This window comes from Cyanistes caeruleus, chromosome 3, assembly GCF_971803275.1.
Source record: "Cyanistes caeruleus chromosome 3, bCyaCae1.hap1.1, whole genome shotgun sequence".
Lineage (NCBI taxonomy): Eukaryota > Metazoa > Chordata > Aves > Passeriformes > Paridae > Cyanistes > Cyanistes caeruleus.
The window spans coordinates 19,152,067-19,172,790 of record NC_141703.1 but is presented as its reverse complement, the minus strand read 5'-3'; the positions used below and the strand labels follow the sequence as shown (position 1 = coordinate 19,172,790).

General features: G+C 38.1%; 1 protein-coding gene across 8 annotated transcripts; it reads left to right on the top strand.

Annotated features, from left to right (window-relative positions):
• The first annotated feature begins 242 nt into the window (after positions 1-242).
• Positions 243-20,475, top strand: MSL3 (MSL complex subunit 3). Of its 8 annotated transcripts, none has more exons than XR_015284204.1 (15): positions 339-514; positions 2,417-2,499; positions 3,073-3,168; positions 3,727-3,827; positions 4,709-4,800; positions 5,550-5,672; positions 6,112-6,272; positions 8,165-8,323; positions 8,585-8,847; positions 9,217-9,326; positions 9,515-9,614; positions 10,044-10,128; positions 12,049-12,192; positions 12,804-12,924; positions 19,549-20,475. XR_015284204.1 is itself a non-coding variant. In XM_086880089.1 (14 exons), the coding sequence occupies exons 1-13, from the start codon at positions 416-418 to the stop codon at positions 12,889-12,891; spliced, it is 1,560 nt and encodes a 519-aa protein (XP_086736215.1). In that variant the 5' UTR covers positions 335-415; the 3' UTR covers positions 12,892-12,924; positions 19,549-20,475. The 8 variants fall into 8 exon arrangements, 6 of the variants coding, with proteins under 6 accessions (XP_086736219.1, XP_086736215.1, XP_086736216.1 ...); XR_015284205.1 differs by lacking the exon at positions 19,549-20,475 and adding an exon at positions 13,976-14,043; XM_086880089.1 differs by lacking the exon at positions 12,049-12,192 and having other exon boundaries at positions 335-514.
• The last annotated feature ends 249 nt before the right edge of the window (positions 20,476-20,724 follow it).

The window sequence follows — 20,724 nt, the reverse complement described above, 5'->3', positions numbered from 1 at the left end:
GCCGCCGCCCCTCCGCCCGGCGGGACACGTCCCCCACGCCGCCGCCGCCCCTCCGCCCGGCGGGACACGTCCCCCACGCCGCCGCCGCCCCTCCGCCCGGCGGGACACGTCCCCCACGCCGCCGCCGCCGCCGCCCCTCCCGCCGCCGGCTCCCGCATCCCGCGCCGCGCACCCCGCGTGACCGGCGGGGCGGGCACGGGGACGGGCAGGCACAGGCGGACGGCCCGTCCCCGCAGCGCCCGGGGCCGAACGCCGCTCCCCTACAGAGGGCAGAGGAAGCCGTGCCCTGCATCCCCGCTCCGTCCCGGCCGCCCGCCCCCGCCGGAGGAGCCGGGGGCGGGGCGGGGCCGGGCCGTCCGCGGCGCCTCCCCGCGGGAGCGGGCGGGGCTCCTCTCCTTTGCGCCATGATGAACAAATGACCTCGCGGGGAATGAAATTTAAGTTCCACCGGGGAGAGAGAGTTCTCTGCTTCGAGCCCGACCCCACCAAAGCCAAAGTGCTCTATGATGCCAAGGTGACCGGCCGCGCGCGCTCCTGCCTCCCCCTCCCGCGTCTCCCCGGGCGGGAGGGCGCGGGGCGGGGCCGGCGCGCGGCCCGCCCGCTCCCGTTACGGCTCCTGCTCTCCCGTTACCGCTCCCGCCGGGCGCTGCGCGCGCCCCCGGGCGGGAGGCGGCGCGGGAAGCGGCTGTGGGCCCGGCCGGGGAGGCGGCTCCGCCGGCAGCTGCACTTGTTGCGGGAGACGGGCGCTGGCCCGGGGAGGGGGAAGCAGGCGGGGAGGCCGCGGGGCGGCGGCCGCCACGGGACAGGGAGACGAAGCGAGGTGGTGCCGCTTCCTCCGTTATTGCTCCCTGCGGGCGGCTCGGGCCGGTCCCCCGGTGGAGCTCAGCTCTCTCCCGGGAGCCGCGGGGGTGGGGGGTGCGCGTAGCAGCTGTTTGCGAGCCTCGGGGCCTTCCCCGCGCTGAGGAGCAGAGGCGATGGGGCCCGCGCTCTCGGGGCCTGCCTGTCGCGGCAGGTAGACAGCGGAGCCGCCGGGCAGCTCTGCAAGTGTCGGACGCGCTTCAGCCTTCCGTTGTCGGCTGAACACCTGCAAAGTAATTCTGAAGTCTTACTGCCACCCCTGCAGTTTTATAGCGTAGCTGGGTTTATTTCCTGTCACGCTTTTCCGCGCTTATTGCCCGCCCTTCTGCCTTTTAGAAAAGTTCAAGTGGTACCGCTAGTGCAGGGAAGTGTAGGGAAATAGGATAGTAAACAGTGCTCGGTGGGCCATAAGTGTTGCAGTAAGAAATGACTGCCTCAATCAGGGCTGACCTTAAGAGTAGTGATAGTAATGATAGAGCTTTATGTAAATACAGTGTTTTAGGGTATCAGTGGTACACAAGATTCTTTTTCAATCGTAAATCATCTGTGTCCGACTTGGAAACAGAGTTCTGGGATTTTTTTTTTTTTTTTTTTATAGAGGGGGATAAAAAGGGAGGTGTGGTAACTGGATTCTTGATTAAATTAGTACCTTTTTGCTGCAGGTTTGCTAGTTTTCTGTTCTTCTCCAATACCTTTGATTAGGAATGACACCATCCTGTAATATTTTGCACTGCCCTTTTCTTTGTACACTTATTCCCATGTCCTGACAACCTGGCAGATGTAGTTTCTATCCCTATAAGCCTATAACCTGAGTACAAAAATGTATAGCACCTTTTCTTCTTTACTGTCAAGTACCCTAAACAGAATAACTTTCTGTGAATCCATTAATAGTTCTTAAATTCTGGACTCTCAGATTAAAGTATCACTGTAGCCCAAGTACTGATATATGGTCTATTGAAGGTTACTCAAGTGCAGCCACCACATCTTTTTCTTCTGAGGTGCAGGCCCTTTCACATTGGTTGTTGCATATTCGTGAAAATGGAAGAAAACAAAAGTTGACATATTCCCAAAGCCAACTAATAGTTTGTGGCTGAGAATTTGTGGTGTTCAACAGAGCAGTGTTTTTGAGATTTGTGTATAGAGAACTGCATTTCCTGCTTAGGGGATTTGAGGAGACAGCACAGGGGAGAAAGTGTTAGTAGCCCAAATCTGCATATCCATATCCATACTGTGCTACTGCAGTATTTGATGTCTCCCTTTGTCTGTCTTAAAAGCATGGGACATTTGAGGATAGGACAAAGATGGTGAATAGTCTGTAATATTAGGAGTAATCAACAAGAACACTAGGTTTTTTGATAATTAGTATATTTTATAACATATATTTTATGTTCATGTCAATATTAACTGTCAGAATAACAAGTGTATTTCATTTTCCTTTCTTTCTTTGTGCATAAACTTTATAAATACCCAAAGGCTTACATTCTCTCAAGCTTTTTAATATTCAATATTAAGTTAAAATTAAATATTATCCAATAGTAGTATTCAATATTTGTTTCAGATTGTTGACATTATTGTTGGAAAAGATGAGAAAGGCAGAAAGATTCCAGAATATCTGATCCATTTTAACGGTTGGAACAGAAGGTAAGAACCTATATGTGTGGCTTCAGTTCTTCCAGTTCTTCTATTTTATTCTGCAAAGACAGGTTTTGCACAGAATATCAAAGGACTGATGTTTGCAGGAGTATTTTTGTTTTTGTAAACACCTTTAATATACTTGTCGACACTGGTCTATATCCAGAAATGTCAGTGAATCGTTCTGATAGGCATGAGTTTAAATCTTATGGGATATCTGTCTTGGCATATACTTATGACACTTAAGTTTCCATTAATAAAGGTTTATGCTTTGTTAAATCTAGCCCTGGATTGTTTGATCATCAGCGCCTGTAGATGAGTGCAGTGTCTTGATTGTAACTGTTAGCATGTCTCAGTGCTAGAAATGCTATTGTGGGTTAAGTCAAAGCTTGAGAGATTTTAGATGGCAATGTGAGAGTTGAAGCCATGTGAACAGAGAGGAATGCAAACCTTGTGATGCAGATGTTGCTTCTGAAGGACGTTAAATGAGTCCTTTGTAGATTTAAAGTATATTAATTCATTGGTTAGTGTGAGTGGCATATATTCATACTCATTTTTTATTTTCTTTTGACCTGTCCATAGCTGGGATAGATGGGCAGCTGAAGATCATGTTCTTCGGGATACAGACGAAAACCGCAGATTACAGCGTAAATTGGCACGGAAGGCTGTGGCTCGCATGTAAGAAATCCTTTTGGCCTCAAAATAAATGAGATTCATTTTCAGATTCAGACAGATACATCCAGGTGTCTACAACTGAGCTTGGCATCTGAGCTCACATTACAGGTGGTAGATATGTACATAATACAGTCAGTACATTCTAGAGAGCTGCTCTAAGCTAGAGACCTGTGGATTGTTACTAACAATAAAAGACTAACAACTCAGTAAATATGTTATTTTTAACTACTGCTGTGAAATGCCTGTGTATTGGATCTGTATCTTCCCAAATAACTCTACTTGCAAAATACTTCAGGCAAACCTGAAGTATTTTTGAGCCAAGTGCAATAATCTAATATTGGTTTGCCATGGCTTGAGGAGCTGCTTGAGAACATGAATATGAGGTAATGTACAGGCATTAGGATATCCTCAAATAAATATTGTCCAAATGTTTTCAACATCAATTAATAAAAATAACTCAAACATAGGTTTCCTGTGCATTTGCACACAGTCAAATTTAGTTAGGATGAACGAGTGAAGTAATATTACTGAAATGTCAGTGAACCATTTTCTCTTCTGTAGGAGAAGAAAGGGAAGAAAGAAGAGACGTTGCAGGTTGCCTGGTGTTGACTCTGTTTTAAAAAGCCTTCCTGCTGAAGAAAATGATGAGAGTAGCGAAAACTGTGAGCTTGTTTTCATCCTTTGGTAACTGGTGGGATGCCTTGACCTGGGGGAGAAGTGCATGGTGTCACTTGCTATGAGAGTATCATGGCCCAAAGGCAGTCATATGAAGAGTGAGAACTATGTTTCATGCTAAGCATCTGTTAAGTTAGAATATCAGTTTTCTTCTTGTATTCCAGAGGTTTCTCGTTGCATCTCTTCTACTCAACTATTCTAATCAGTGGTTTCAGAGCTTAATGCTGTTTTCTTTAGTGTGGTATTAATAGGTGTGAGAAGCCCTCAGTTTTCTTTGTTTGATGTTAGGAAACACAACATTTCCCTGCTAGTGTTTCTGTGGTTTTGAGGGAAATAAGATTATTTTTTTCCCCAGTCTACCTCACACAAAGGTCTGTTTCTTGTCAGCTGACTGGTTGATTTCACTTTCAAGCCTGATCTTTAATTTCCTGCATTTTCCTTTGTGACTAGAAAGCCAGCAGGAACATTGGCTGGCACTTAACTGATGATCTGGGAACTGTTGTCGCACAGATTCATGCCTTTTGATTGAATGATTAATATGTTAATTCCATGTGCAGAACTAAAGTCCAATGAAAATGTAGGTGTTCTGGAATGTAGGGAGCTTTTAAAAGTGAGTGTTTTTCAATTAGAGAGGATGCAAGAATACTTCCTATAAACTAATCTTACATGTTTAAAATATTTGTAGTGGGCTGTAAATAATGCATGTTTAATTCATTTAGAATTATTCATCCTTATTAAATATAACAAGCTAGTTGTGCCTTTTCAGTGGTTTGGGTTGTTTTTTTTGGGGGGGGTTTTGCATTGAGGCCTCAAACTGATTGGTCATGTAATATGCAATGTAATCATATGTGAAATCTCTTTTATGCAGCTATAAGTAGTTCTTCTTCTGATGACAGTGATGAAGGAACAGATGAAGAAATAAAAAGTGAAGAAAGTGACATAGATGAGAGGACAGAAATGGTATTTTCATGTGTTCCTTAAGTTAATAACATTTAAACATATGTGCTTGATACTCTGGAAAAATTGAAGTAGATGTAATATAGGCCACAGCTGGTAATTTAGTTAGAATTAAAAGCCTTATTTTCTTATTCTTTTTATTAAGGAATAAGAAATAAGTAAACCACAGTGCTTACTGTGGTTGAGATTTTGAAAATTATACAGTGTAATTTTCTTATAGAACTGTATGATATAATGCTAAAAATACACATTTGTTTCTTTTTCTCTCATTCTACACAAAAGGCTTATGTAGAGAAAATGTAGCAGACTAGATTTTCCACTTTTGTGGGTGCTGTAAAAGTTTACTTGTCTATGCAGGTTGGACAAACCCTACTAACAGCAGGATGTTTGTCTTATATTTTACTGTGAGACAGGTATGTCAACCCTGGTCTTAAGTTAAAACGTAGAGAAGACTGTTTTCAAGAAAAAAAAAATTCTTCCATGAAGAGTTGATCTGAAGATGTGTGGAATTTAACTATACAGCGTGGGTGATCTGAAGCAGTAGCACCTATCAAATTTCTGGGTTTTTTTTTAGATAAATACTTCAGAGAATTCTAAATTAAAAAAAAAAAAAAAGTTAAAAAAAAATGAATTTGCTTTCAGGAGCAGTATTCTTAAATAGTTTACATTAAGCTCTTATCCACTTGTATCTTTACTACTGAAGTTCTTTTTTCACAGCCAATATATTGTTTTCTTTCACTGATCTGTTGTAGAAAGAAGAACAAGACACTCATACAAAAAGGGACATGGAAGAAAGAGCAATAAGCATAGAAATTCCTGAAGTCTTGAAAAAGAAACTTGAGGAAGACTGCTACTATATTAATAGAAGAAAAAGGGTATGAAATAAAAATTTGGACTCTAATTTGTGTGGGGGTGTGAGGAGGATGTCAAAAGTAGTTCTTCTTTATGCACCTCCTGGAGGTTTTTAACTTCATCTTTTTAGCTTCATGTTGAGCTCAGACAGGGTGAAGAATAGAGTGCTATAATAGTGGATTGTCATATTTAAAAATGTGTTGTTTTGGTACCTGATTCTGTTTTAGAATGCCAATTTCTTTTGAAAGCTGGAAATGCAGCAGACATGTTAATCTGACCCTATTTCTCATTTCTCCTGATATTTTTATGGATAAAATGCAGTTTAAGGGTTGAAACGATACAGTCCTGAATTTGCTTTAGGCACTAGACATTTACTAAATTAGTTGGTACATTACAAGCTCCTATTCTAACTTGGTATACTTACTGCTTTTATAAGACATGAATTTGTTGTTTCTTTTTCAGCTAGTGAAGCTTCCTTGCCAGACAAATATTATAACCATCTTGGAGTCATATGTAAAACACTTTGCAATTAATGCTGCTTTTTCAGCCAACGAAAGGTCTCGGCACCATCAGATGACTCCACATGCTAATATGAATCTTCATTACGTGCCACCAGAGAAGAAGTAAGTAATTCTTAGTCCATTGCTGTTGTCACAAGAAGAATGACTTTGTATTCTGTGTTCTGTTTTCTGGCTGTTCATTTCTGTGAGCCTGTACCGTCATGTATGTCTATTTACAGGGCTCAAAGTATTTGACAGATAATTATAGTAGGGTAACAATGATAATTTGTTTATCAGTGAGAGAGTCCCTGTGCTCTGAGAAGTCATTATGCATAAGTATCAATATCCTGTTTTATCATGGATGTTCTTATTGGGATCTCTTTAGAAGAATGTGTTGCTGTTATCAATGTGAAGAATTTCATATGTGATATAAGAGTTATATATGCTGCTTAGATAAACAGGTTCAAGTTTTAAAAAGGATAAAAATTGAATAGAAAAACGTATAAAGAATTCCATGTGCAAGTTGTTTGTTTGTTTGAAATGGACGTATGATTTTAAATTCTGGAGTCAGTATGTAGGGAAACGGTAACACAAATCCTGATTCCTTGAAATTGATTGTGTCTTAATCTGTTTCCTTAGTTTAGCTGTATGTTCTTATACCATGTTGCAAATGTATTAACCATGCATGTTTGCAGTGTGGTGGATGTTGATTGTTTTGGGGATTTTTTTCTCTTATGTTAAAAGATTTTTGATATTAGATGAGACTGCTTCTATCTAAGTACAATGGGGTGAAATCTTGTTATTTTATCAAAGAGAAATCCTGACTTGTGTTAGTGTTCTATTTCACTAGTGTGTAATTATGCTATTCCTAGCAATATTTTAGCCTGAGTGTCTTGTTTTATGTTGATGTCATTAATTCTTTGACAGATTAATCTGACACTTTTCCTTCTTTGTAGAATAATCTCCCAAACAAAAGGCTAGATGAAATATCACAAATATGAACAGAAGGTTTTACACACATTATGATTTTTACAAGTTTAAGTAACTTCTTCAATAAAAACAGTGCTTTAGTAAAAGAATTGGGTATAGTTTCAGTGATCTTTAAGTAGGAGGGATTCAGCTGACATCTTCATTGTATTTTCCTTACTGCTCTAACACTGAAGGTTATTAACCTTCTTGGATTTAGAGAATTTCTGCACATGATGGTCCCCTGACCCAATTCATGTGTAGTAGTTTTAGTAGATGCTTTGAAATATTGGAGGTTTGGAATTTCTAACATGGATCATTTTGTCAGAATCAAATTCTGTTACCATACACATATGTGCACTTGAAACATGGGAGGGGAATACCTTCACAAAGGTGAGAGGTGTTGCAGGTGTGCTGCACTCTGTGTTCTTGGCTCTACTTGTAATATGTATTCATCACCTAACATTGTCAGTCTTTTACACAGATCCAAAACTGAAATTCCTGGTAGCCTCCATATGTAGTGCTCTGACTACCAGAGCAGACCATTGGAAACTGCTCTCCAATGCAAATATATCTGGTTTTGTTGGTTCACTGGATACCTCTTGAACACAGCCTTAAATGCATCTTAGTGGCTGTAGGTCAAATTCTGCTTATGCCTTCTAGACAGATTCAGTCTGTTGAGTACTTGTTCTGGCAGGTGCCTCTTTTTTCAGCATAGTGGAAACTAAAATAATATTTACCTGAAAAACATTTGACTAACTTTATTTATTCTGAAGTAGATTTTATTAGTTTAGTGAACACAACAGAACAGTTGTGTGATTTTGTTCGAGGTTATGAAGTAGACCTTTTAAAAAATTTGTATTTCTGAAGTTAACAAGAGCAATCACCATCTTTTTAAGTGTGTTTTTAATTGCTTATCATTACTTAGTGATTGAATCAGCATATTGTAGTTATGATGTTAACGGACTGTATTAAAGAGCAGTTTTGTTCAACGATGCTGAAATATTTTGCCATGCAACTTTGAAATTCATCATTTTTTTCCCCTGTAGTGTCGAGCTATGTAAAGAGATGGTGGATGGGCTGAGAATAACCTTTGACTTCACACTTCCCTTGATTTTACTCTATCCTTATGAACAAGCTCAATTTAAGAAGGTGACTTCATCAAAATTCTTTCTTCCTATCAAAGAAAACTCAACAAATACTAACAGGTAGGTTAGATATAAGAATTTTAATACTGCTTATCTCAAATGCTAGGAGAATGTGGTATTCATGGCTTTTAAGTTTAATTTGAAGTTAAGTATACTTCCAGGGAATAGTGTTTAATAGAAGGCCTCAGTACTTTAATAGTTATTGGGAGGAGACTGTCTTATCTGATTAAGTGTTCAATAAGATCTGTGAAACTAGAAGAATTTCTTTTGTGGGTAGAGGCCTGACCTCTTCAGTTCTGTAAAGCTGCCTTAATTTCCTAGAAATCAGGAGGAACTTTCCCCAAGCCCTCCTCTGCTGAATCCACCCACGCCTCAATCAACTGACAGCCAGCCTACCACAGGGGAGCCAGCCACACCGAAAAGGCGAAAAGCTGAACCCGAAATCCTGCAGTCGCTGAGGCGTTCGACACGCCACAGCTCCAACTGTGACAGGTTATCGGAGAGCAGCGCATCCCCACAACCTAAACGGCGGCACCTCGAGACACCAGCTTCTATGCCAAAGCTCTTCTTGCACCTGGAAAAAAGTAGGTTTTTCTCTTTATGTTGTTGGTCTAAACGAAGTATGAAGTACTGTTCTTTTTTTAATACTGCGTGGACTGTGAACTGAATGATAGAAGTGGGAAGTCACTACTTCTTGTATCAATTCTTTGAGGCCTTACTACCAAAGAGAGAAACACAAAGCAATAGTCTCACTACTTGAGTACGTCAGTATGTTTTTTCACAGAATGTGAGGAGCTGCTTTTCTGAGTGTCTTAGTGTAGCCTTTATTGAATTTCAGTGTTTAAGACTTCAAACATTTTAGCAGCAGGATTTAGATGCATTTAATGGCTTACAGTTCCAAGTAATAAAATTTTTCTTATTTCTTTTGTTTCGTTTTTCCTTCTGTTTTGAAGAAACCCCTGTCCATAGTGGGTCGTCTTCACCTATAACTTTGACTCCTAGCAAAGAAGGGAGCACGGTGTTTACTGGCTTTGAAGGTAGAAGAAACAATGAATTGAATGAGGTAACAGATTTTAATATTACTGTTCTAGATTCAATGATTAAATATTTTGTGGACCTCAGAGTAGGGCTGTGTAAGAAAAGATTTTGTTGTATTACTTATTTCATTTTGAATTTAAAGTTCTGTACAGATTAAATAATTTATGATGTTATAAAGTTTTCATAACCAGTATTCTCATATTTTATGTGTAGGTTTTGTCCTGGAAATTGATGCCAGAGAATTATCCACCAAGTGATCAACCACCACCTCCCTCGTATATCTATGGATCTCAACATTTGCTGAGGATGTTTGGTAAACTGATGCAAAATTCTCTGCTCAATCAAAGTTGCTTGATATTTTTTTTCCAGTCCTGATATCTGTGTGATTTTTCTGTTTGTTATATTACATTTACTTTTTACTTTTGGAGGAATGTCCATTTTAATCTATTTGGAACTTTTAGGCTACTCATAGATTTGGTTATCTTTTATTGGCTCTGTAAGCCTTCATTTAAGAAAAGCAAAGCAGCGTTACTTCCAGTACACTATCAAACATCATTAAACCCAGCAGCATGCACTTTCTCAGCATGTTTCTATTTAGTTAGGCTTTTAGAGATCTAAGGTAGCTTGCAAGGAAAAGTGGGGTCTGTAGTGAGAAATTTTTATATTTTCTGTATAGCGAATAAAAGTAATTTGAAGTTGCATTTACAAGAAGATGTATAAACATTATTTCTTTTCTTTGCAGTAAAACTACCAGAAATACTGGGGAAGATGTGCTTTCCTGAAAAAAACTTAAAGGCTTTATTAAAACACTTCGAGATGTTTCTGAGGTAACGTGACACAATGTAGCGCAGCAGTGTTTCTAGTGTTACCTGGATCTAAATGTCCTGGAATGGCAAAGGGGGTTTAAAATAAGATACTCATTTTCTATAACTACAAGAATATGATAAAATTAGTATACAATTTTAACAATAGCAATTTGAGCAAAGATGAATATAAGATGGTTTTATTCTTTAGTTCCAATTGAAGGGAGCCTGAATTTTCTACTTTGAATTTTGATAAACACATTGATGTAAGTGTGAAAGTTTGTTGATATGTATAGAATAGCGTGTATAGAATATGTCTAGAAAGTAGCATGTTTTATAAAGAAATGCAGAGTCTGCACTGGTATTTTTGTAGAGCATGATCTTGACAGTTTTGATGTTGTATCAATATTAGCAGGGGGAGAAATAGGGTTTTTGGGGCTTTAAAACATTTTTTTATTTATGGTGGTTTTTTAGAAGAAATGTCTGTCTTAACAGAATTTTGAACAGAAAAGTTTCTGTGTGATAGAGTGCAGTGGTTTGTAGAGGTACACAACTCTCTCTGACCACATTAGCTCCACCACTGGGGTCAGTAAGGTCATACCTGCGCCATGATCAGATTGGTTTATCAGGTACTGTAATTAGTATTTCTGCATGACATTGAGGATGTGATATAGTCTTGGCACTGTTGTGCAGTGTCAGTACACTGGAAAATAAAATTACCAAGGAAAACTTTCAGGAGAAGGTGTTGTAGATGGTAATGGAGCAGATACGGAAATTGTAACTGAAATTTGGTCAGTGACTTAAGTAGCCACTTACAGAAAGGAGATGTAGTATTACACCAGCATAAAAAGAACTTGCATTAGAGATCAGGGACATGAAAACTTTAAAATGCTTTTACTTTAATTGCTTATTGAAAATAGAAGATATTTCCAATGTCAAAGTTTTTATAATACACAGTTTTACTCTGGAAGCAGTTAGTTGTCAAGTTTTACTGATTCCAGCTTGCATCTCTTTTGTCAGATCCTTGTTGGCATTCAAAATACCTTTGAATTAAACAGAACAAAATTAGAGCTTATTATTGGAAGACTGATTTTGCTTGAAATGAATATTTCTTAGGGAGCTTAACTCACTGTGAATCAGATCAGTTTTTATCAGGCCTTTGCCTGTTCAGATTCTTCAGTGTTGATCAGAGCAATCTTTGTACTTTAGTGTCTTAATACTGTGTTTTCATATCTGTTCTGTGGATAAGCTTTGGTGGAGCAGAATAGACTAAAGGAGAAACATGTCCCCTACACCCTAGATAATAAAGGCTGCTTATTGGGTAAGGTTTGCTTAAGGGAACTGAAATTTCTAGTGATAGTATCTATATGTGTTTTACTCTCCCATCTGAGCATCTCACTGGAATGTGTAGTCATCTATAAATAGAAATAAAAATAAATCATGTTTCCATGTCAACATTTTTAGGGGAGCTAGAACTGTGCTTTGGAGGCAAATCTCTCAGTAGTTCCCCATTTCCATGCTTTGTGTTGTGGTGGAGAGTCCTCCAAGTACACAACCTGCTGCAGCTAAACCAAAATGAGCCCCACAAGCCAAGCATAATATCACATATATGTTGCAACAAAGTATTTGAAGGCTGTACTTTTCCAAGCACTTTCTTTTTTGACACTGTCAAGAAACCTTCTAAGTTAGTTACTACTGTTGGAAGCATTTGGTCTTAGGTAGCTTTGTAGTAAATACTTTTCTTAGTTTAGTTTCCTTTTCAGCTATGCTACTGGGCAACAGAAACTAGTGCAAATTGCTAGGTGTTTTTTTCTCAATGTGTTTTCACATGGTGCTTTGAAAAGTTTTTAATTTGGGTATTTATTTCTTGTTGCTGCTTGTCATTGAAAGTGGTCAAACAATTACATTTTCTAGACACTTGTTCATTCTTGATTTTTATCACAGAAATGGTTCTGCCTTACCTGTTCCTAATCACAGGAAAACTTGAGTTTGAGGTGACATCTTGTACTGATGCCTGGAAAATAGAATAGATGTTCCCAACAACATTAGAGTGAATATAAAAGGAAACCATTACATGAAAGCTTTCAGGTACATGAAATTGCAAAAAATCACACATGGTATGGTAATTCTATTCAATTTTTCTAGGGTTAGTCAATTAGTATGCTTACCATATACTGTCTAATTAAAAGGTTAGGTGGTTAGGTAATAATGGCTGGGGTCCTGCCCTACTGGAAGTAGCCTAGAGGTTTCTTTTTCCCCGTTTTTTTGATGTGTGGTCCAGATTCTGGTTGGAAAACAGAATGCCTGTGTAGTTTGTTCTCTTCTTGGAATAAGACTAAACAATATTTAGGAATGTGTTTATAAGGTTAGCTTATCATTTCTAAATGTAGGGATGAAAGATAGAAAAAATACTAGAAACTACAGCCATGCTTTAGCAATCTACAAAACTACAAATACATGAAGAATACAATAAGCTAAAAGTCTTTAGTCATCAGTACTAGTTCTTCAGTTTTCACATTCTGTGTTTTCTTTTTTGGGAATGACAGGATTAATGGATGTTTATGGTAAATATTTTATATCCGTTCCATTCCAGCTTAACTTCTGAATAGTAAGAACTTCCTACAGGGTCTGTATGCATTAGGTAATAGCAGCCAGTTTACTTAGGACTGCTTAATTTTTTTATTTTTTTTTTTTTTTAGTGAGCTGCTCTTGAGTGAGAAGCTGAAGTACTCTCCTTTCCTTATTTCTCTAATAGCAGACAAAGGACTGATGGTCTGCTTGCATTAATAAAACTACTCCTGAATCTTCTTTGACATCTAGGTAGAGTAGTCCAAGCATAAGTAGTTTATATATTCTTAAATAAAACTTCCATGCAGTACACAACTGATTTAGTTCTTGCATAGATACTAATTTAATTTTGCAGTATGATTTTGTGGCTAAAATTTAGTTTATCATTTGTACTATTAATCTCCTGTGGGCTGAGAAACTGAGACTTACGCAATGTAATACTTTTTCTGAAAGCTTGTTTCCTTGAGTTTACTTAGGACATGATAGATGCATTAAATTATCTTTGAGATGCTACATGGATAATATTTTCCAGTCATGCCCTCAGACTCCTTCTAGACAAGATTTTTCTCAATTTCCCAGACAACATATATTTTTAAGGAATGTATGAAATGCATCTTTTTGACTTATTAAGTAGAAGCTCTACCCTTTGTGCTCAGTCCAGCTTTATACGAGTGTGCAAAATGAAAATTTCTTCATGGAGAGCATGAAAGTTGATTTCTCAATAATAGAATTTGCAGAAGAATATCAGTTGCTCAAATTAAGTACAAAACTCTGAATCTTTAATTATTTAGTTCTGAAATAATTCATAGTACTTGCAATCTAAAAGAGACAGTTGAGTCTAAAAGAATAAATAGACTTTATTCTAAAAGAATAAAATAGACTTGAGTCTAAAAGAAACAGTTTCACTGAATTTCTCTTAGTTCTCATGTAGTTCTCAGGACCAAGCAGTGGAAGCTAATGCTTTAAGTCGTGCTTACTGGTGCTAACTGGTAATCTGACTAGTGAAAGACCCCTTATTAAATCTTCTTGCCTGTTAATAGCTTTGGAGTAAGAGGAAGTATTAGCTTTAAACTAATTCTATTATTTCAGCCACTTTTGAAATAAATGCTGCATATGCTCTATTTTACAATTTTCTGGCATTGTAAGGTGCCTAACATGCCTCCAAAGGTTATCTCAGTGATGAGAAATGACTGGCAGGAAGGTGCCTATTTCTGTTTTGCTGTTTCCATTAATTTGCACACTGCCCTGGCTTAGAAAACTGTTTTGGATTCAGAGACCTCATCTCAGGTCTGTTATCCAACAGGAGCTTTGTAGAAGTTAGGAGGATACAGTATGTCTGTTTCTACAAGAGTGAGACCCATCTTCATGGAGGTAATTTCAGTGAATGTCATTTGCATTTTAGGAAAAAAGGCAAAATGATGTGGTAGAAAAAGGCATAGACAGATATTTTGACTTTGAAATACAAAAGAATGAATAAGTGATGAAATATTTCTAAAATATTGAATCTGAAATTTCTATTAAGTTTTTCTCAGATGAGGCCAATGTATTTTTTCAGATTGTGGAGAGGTAACGGTCAAATATTTTAGTTTTGTTAAAATCCCACAGATATTTCAAACTCAGTATTTACTTTAAGCTTAGATCTCTTTTTTTTCCTGATGTGCTAAAATCTGCTTGTATCTGTTGTGCCATTCTGCTCCATGAGTAGAAAAATATTTTGATACTGTTGAGTTTCTTTGAGAAGGCAGCCAAATCAAAATGTGACCAAATTAGAGGGCTGTAAAATAAAATGCGTATATACAAAGATGACAAGTTGTTTCAAGTAACCTCAAGAAAGATCTCTGGTGCTGACAGCACATTTGGAGTGTAGTAATTTTATTATATACAGCTGCAGTGGTGAATTATCACCACTAGTCTGTGCTAATGTACAATTATGAGAGGTTATTTGTGTCTGAGGATGAAAAAAATTAAGCACTGCACATGGCAAATGGATTAGAAGACATCTTTAGTTAGGCAGAGTTGCTTTGTGGTAGAGTTCTGCTCATTGTGAGTCATTTTGACTTCAGTTGCAAAAGGACAAATAATTAAAAATCACGTTCTAAAAGATGGAAAAGAATGCAATTGTGCCAGTGTTTTTTATATTGTATTATGAACTGATTAATATTGTTGAATTATACTGGGGTTTTTTCTCTTTATTTTTTGGATTAACGAATTACTTTGTTATGAGACACTAGAAAACTTTGTGGAATTGGAACCTAAATGTGAGAAAACCAAGTTTCTGAGTATAAATGGAAATATGGATTTACAGTGCGCAAACATGTAAAGCAACATTTTTTCCCAAGTTTTTAAACACCTTGAACTGAAGGAATTCTTTTTGCACAGTGCTATATTTTAGGGCATTACTGCCATTTTTTGGGGCTTTTCTGTATTCATTGAATGGTTAGAAAGGTAATTGCCATTTTGGGCCCTCTCCAACTTCTGGTACCTTAAGGTAGAATGCTTCTTAGGGAGTATTGTGCAGGTTCGTACTTTCAGTGGGCTTTGCTGGCTGCTTGGTCTGCAGAATTTGCTCACTGATGCTTATTCTCCTTGACTAAGGTTTTGTTGCATTGCCAAAAACTGTTCCTGAAACTCACCCTGTGTATTGCTCCTCTTCCTTCTGCTTTCCAGATCATCAGGTGGCTAGGAATTTGAATGAGAATATTGCTAATCAATAGCTGAGGTTTGGATCATGTAACTAAATTGAAAGGTTGCCCCAAATACTTCAAATGTGTTAGGGTATCTTTTTGAGAAGGCAGCTCTAGGGAACTGTGCTGGGCTGGCCACGTAGTGGGTCTTCATCCTCAAGACAAACCAAGGACTCCTGTATTGAGCTCTTGTAGGTCTGTTTTCCCAAATGGTCTTTGGGAGAATTTAATTCTCACTCACTCAATCTGATTCTTGCAAATTTTATGATGGTAGCTTGGTGTCTTCAGGGTTTTCCACACTTTCTCTTAAATGGCCAGGGCCAAGGAATATCATCTCTCAGTTTCTGTATATCAATGAGTGACAAGAGTCCAGTCAACAAAACAGGCTAGTTTACTCCTTCAGCATGGTTCTTGAGACATTGGCTATTAGAATAAATATCTGAAACTTCAATTCACTTCTTCTGTTGACTGCAGTGGGGTTATGATGAAATGTCATCTTCTGCCCTGAGCAGCTTTCCAGATGGAGACAGGCCTATAAACTGGGGAGGGGTGAGGGTCAGATAGTGGCATATGTTTTTGTGTTTTTTTAAATTAAAGCCTTTTAGTTTTCAAATCCTACATTTGAGTAGTAGTGTCAGAGATGAGGTAACTTCCTAATCTGCAAATGACATTTCTTTTGATGAGGTGACTCATAGAGTTAGGATCCATGATAGTCTTCCAGCGAATTTAAATAGATCGTTACAGTAGCCTTTCAAACAGCATCTAGATCAGGTCACTGATCTCATCAAAGTCATCATCTGCTTTCCTTTTGAAACTGTAGCAGAAGTGTGTAAGGTCACCTTCCTGGAAACTTTTCCTTTGGACTCTGTCTTCTTATACCTTAATGCTTGAGGGTAACTTTCTAAAAACTAGTTTTCCTTTCTTTATCACTTTCACACTTTCTTGGTTGTCCCTAAGTTTATTCATGTGGTGGTAGTTGACATTTAATAGAATTTTTTTTCCTTCATTCAGAGACTTCTGATAATAAGTTGTGTTGGTGGTGTCAAGACAAGGCCCACCAGAGGATGCTCTTAAAACTCATACTAATTCAGTGACTCTTGATATGTTCATGATGTGTCAAATGGCCTTCTAATGTAGATAGTGATAATTCAGTTCTTTTTGGTAGATCTGCCTAAGTCAGTCAGATGGTAGTGTATTTGTGAGGCCATTGCTTGCTTAAAAACACCCACACTTGAAAATCAGAACATAGCTTGGAGAATTCCTAAGTTGCCCACATCTTTTTTCCTTTTCTCCAGCACCTCTAGACCTTTCTGAAGTGTTGCTCTTCTAGGAACCTATGGTATGGAGGAAAATAGCTGCACTGCACCATGTTACCTTTGTGCTCTAAGCATGAGTGTAAAGCATGAGTTTGTTTTTGAGGTTGTTCTTGATGAAAAATGCATGCAGTCTCAAATCAATGTGGACTGTGTGTCCCAGAATTTGGTTGCTCATCAGCAGTCTCACTGTGTAGATGTATGCATATGAACTCCATAAAAGGTATAAAAATTAAAAAGGCAATAATGCAACAGGTGACTGAATTGATCAGATTTGTAAGTTAAAAATAATGGAACAATTTCTGAATAGCTCGATAGGCATTGTGCTTTCTGATCTATTGCTAAGCATTGGCTCTGTCTGCTAATTACAGCTCCCTCTGTCTTTAAATCTTGGCTCATGACTTGCAGGTAACAGTGTGATTGATCTTGGTGCTGTTTTAGCTTGTCCAAGAGCAAAACAACAGTGAAATATCCAGTAGGCAAAAGTCTTAGGATACTCATAATATTTCTTTGCCAGCATTCTGCACTGTGATGTCTTTTGAATAGAAAGCAGCTTCAGAAGGGCCCCTGCTCTTTGTATACAGATGTAGAAGGGACTAGGACAGAAGCTGTGTTCCTTCAGTAGTTTTCTCCTACTTCTCTGCAGAAAAGAATTTGTGTTTCCTAGCTCTGGGATATTTTGCTTTTCACAACTGTTACATGAAGAACAGGAAGGTATATATTTGACTGTTTGACTGTGTGCATTCTGCCTTTTTTTTTCCAAGGCACAGAATCTCAGCTAAAATTTCTCATCTGTACCAGCTGTCACTTTAACATGCATGACTGATGATTTAAGCAAAAGTCAGGAAATTTGTAAGAGAAAATGAGCCTGTTTCCCCTTACATGCCATTACAATTCTTGGAACAGTGAGCTGCCCAAATGCCCTCTGCAGATTCTTTTAGAACATCCTCCCTTGTATGATCTGGCTCTTAGTACTGTGTTTTACTGAATGTTATCCAAAGACACTAAGATTTTAATCAGCCCCTGTAATTTTTTAATGTCTTGGAGTCATTAATGTGTGCTAATGAAGAATTATTAATTAAATACCACTTGTGGCTCATCTTACCCATATACAGTCTAAGTACATTCAAAATTAGGTTCAAGTCTGTTAAGTTTTAGGCTTTTTCACACCTGCTTCAACTCTTCATCCTTGAAAGTGGCTTGTAGCTAACTAAAGTCAGAGGTCATAGCAGTTGATGACCTGGGTATTTTATTAACTTCTAAATTGCTATAATTTCGATATTCTTTTAGTGGTTTGAAACATTTTGCATCACAAACCATTAAGGTCCCTCTGTATACTGTTAATTACAGAGCTGCTGTGTAATAAGGAAGTATGGAAGAAGTTGACAGTGTGCCTTCTAAATTAACAGTGATGCCATGAAAGATTGATGTCTTCTAAAAAAAATTATATTTCTCACTACTTTTTCTAGAATTAGTAGGTTGTAACTAGTTATTCCTCCAGTTTAGCACTCGTTTGATGCCTGTGTTCAAGTGCAAGGATTGGGGGTGTGTGAGAAAAATCAATCCTTTTTAATTTATCTGCAGTTTTGTATTATCACCATTTTCTATGATCTCTGAGCAATTAATTTATTTCTTATTACATTTAAAGTGCTTTATTTAGAGGATCTTGCCAGTATTCTTTGATGCTTTGGCTCTGTTTAATTCAAAGGACATGCTTAGTTCAGGCAGTGCAGCAGTGGGTGAGGTTGGAGAAGGCCTGCAGTTTTTATGGCATTCACTGGTACTTTTTTTTTTTAATTTGGAGTTTCTATGTCCACAGTATTGGCTATGCAAAACTGATGTTTTCAGCTTCCATTAGTGAAGTCATCACCCCAGCCACTGCTTCTTGAGAGAACACAGATTCTGTAAATGACATAGTTTTCTGTTCTTTCTTTTGCTTCCTACTCTTAAAATGTGTTGCTAGCATTTTGCCATGTTTATTGATGCTGATCTTTTATATCCAGGTATTTTTGAAGGTCTGTGTTCTTTTCTGAAGTACAGCTTGATTGTAATCTTGAGTTTAGTAACCATTTTGCCCTTTTGCCCCATTTATACACCCAGTGTCTTTGAAATCAAAGGAAGGAACGGAGAGCTTGAAGTCATTTTAGCTGTTACTGGTGTTTGTAGCAGCACTGTTTATTTTCATTTTCACTCCTAAACCAAAGAAACAGTTGTGTGTTAGCAGAGCGGGAAAACATCATAAAATATTGGGTGCTTGGCAGTTTGGATAGTATTTGAAGACCATCAAATATGAAATTAAGGAACTGAATTTGTGAAGGATGTGTTTTGTCATTGAAACCCATGTTTATATCAGGTACTCCTAAATGATGGAGACCCTAAATGCACAGGCACGTGAAACATGAAAAATCATAGCTTTGCTTGCCTTAAAAGATACAGATGGACTTAATGGCTCATGGCTATTTGTATAAGATACTGACACAGTGATAACTGAAAGTACTGGTTTGGATGTAAATGAAAATAGTGTGCTGAGCAGGTAACTTACAGAAGTTGCAGAAAGATCTCAATTTTTTTTCCCTTCTGTGTTAGTTTTTTGACTTCTTTTTTGGTGTAGCATTAACTTTTGAATTTTGTTTTGTTATTGAGCTTGAGGAATTTTTTTGAATGTTGGTTGGATTTTTTAGAATGATAAGAGAAGGCTGTTTTTCACTATGTGGAACTTAAAAAAAATAGGGCAAATCCTTTGCATGCCAAATTTCAAAGAGTAATAATTCTTAATTCCCAGGCTGTGTTTTTGCTGAGCTTAAAAAATAATTTGAAAATAGCTTTTCTCTTAAATGTTTCATATTCTGTTCTTTTTTTTTGGTGTGCTTTCTTCTCAGGTTTTTAGCAGAATACCATGATGATTTCTTCCCAGAATCTGCTTATGTAGCTGCATGTGAAGCCTACTACAGTACTAAAAATCCTCGGGCAATCTACTGAAGCTATTAATAAGGATTAAATCCTACTATACATAGCCCGTGACAATGTTATTCTGCTACATGGCTACAAGATGAAAAAGGAATTAAAACAGCTTCTGGAGTTGAAGACATTGGAAAATATCTTTGTGATGGTTGGATTACTTAGGAATGGAGAACTATTTTTCAGACGTGTGTAGACAGTGGTGTGGGTCAATCAGAGGATTGGATATAAATCTGACTCCAGATGAATGAAGAAGCCTTGTTCTGGCTTTACTGCACAGGACTACACAGAGTAATAAAAAGCAAAGGAGGCAAAAGCAGATGCATTGGCAACAGGACATTTTCATGAAGATAAATCACCTGTGTTTCACTGTAGCTCAGCCTCTCCTGCCTGAGAAATAAGACTTGACTAAACAGTTATATGAAGAGAATTTGTTACTGGTATCCTATGGATTGTTTTCCTCACAAATTACATGTCGTTTGTGGAATGGTCATGATAGAAAGGATTGCTTAATGTAAAGGTGGCTTTGCTTTTTGGCTAGTGTGACATCTGCCTCAAAAATGACTTTGTTGCTTGAATGAAAGATGTGTTGCTGACTTTGCATTTTGCAAAGGTGTATATAGACCTTTCATGGTAAAGCTGAAAGGGTTCCAAGCTGACCATACACTGCCAGGGATTTGGCATTTACCTGGCGATAAATGATTTCCAGAGCCGGTATGAAAGAACTGATTTTCTACAACTAAATGGGAAAGTCAGTGAAGTCATTGCAGTTTAATTGGCAAACACTTCTTTTCTTAATAAAGTTCACAGTGGCTGCTGTGTGGATGTGTGATTTTGACTGTCTAAAACATCTTGTTTGTGCTTAATTAGTATTTTTGAGGGTGCTAAGTGTGCGTATAATGAGAGGTGGGAGCACTGACAACATATGGAGAGGAGCCCTTTCTGTATCATTGGGTGTTCTTCTGCAGACTTGAAGGATGTCTCTTTAGACTGTTTTAGACACTTTGGCTCTGGAAATAGCAGTTCAGTGAGAACTGAGTTCCTACAAATGTGATAACACATTCAGTAGAAATTAATTGAAACATAATTCTTGTCAT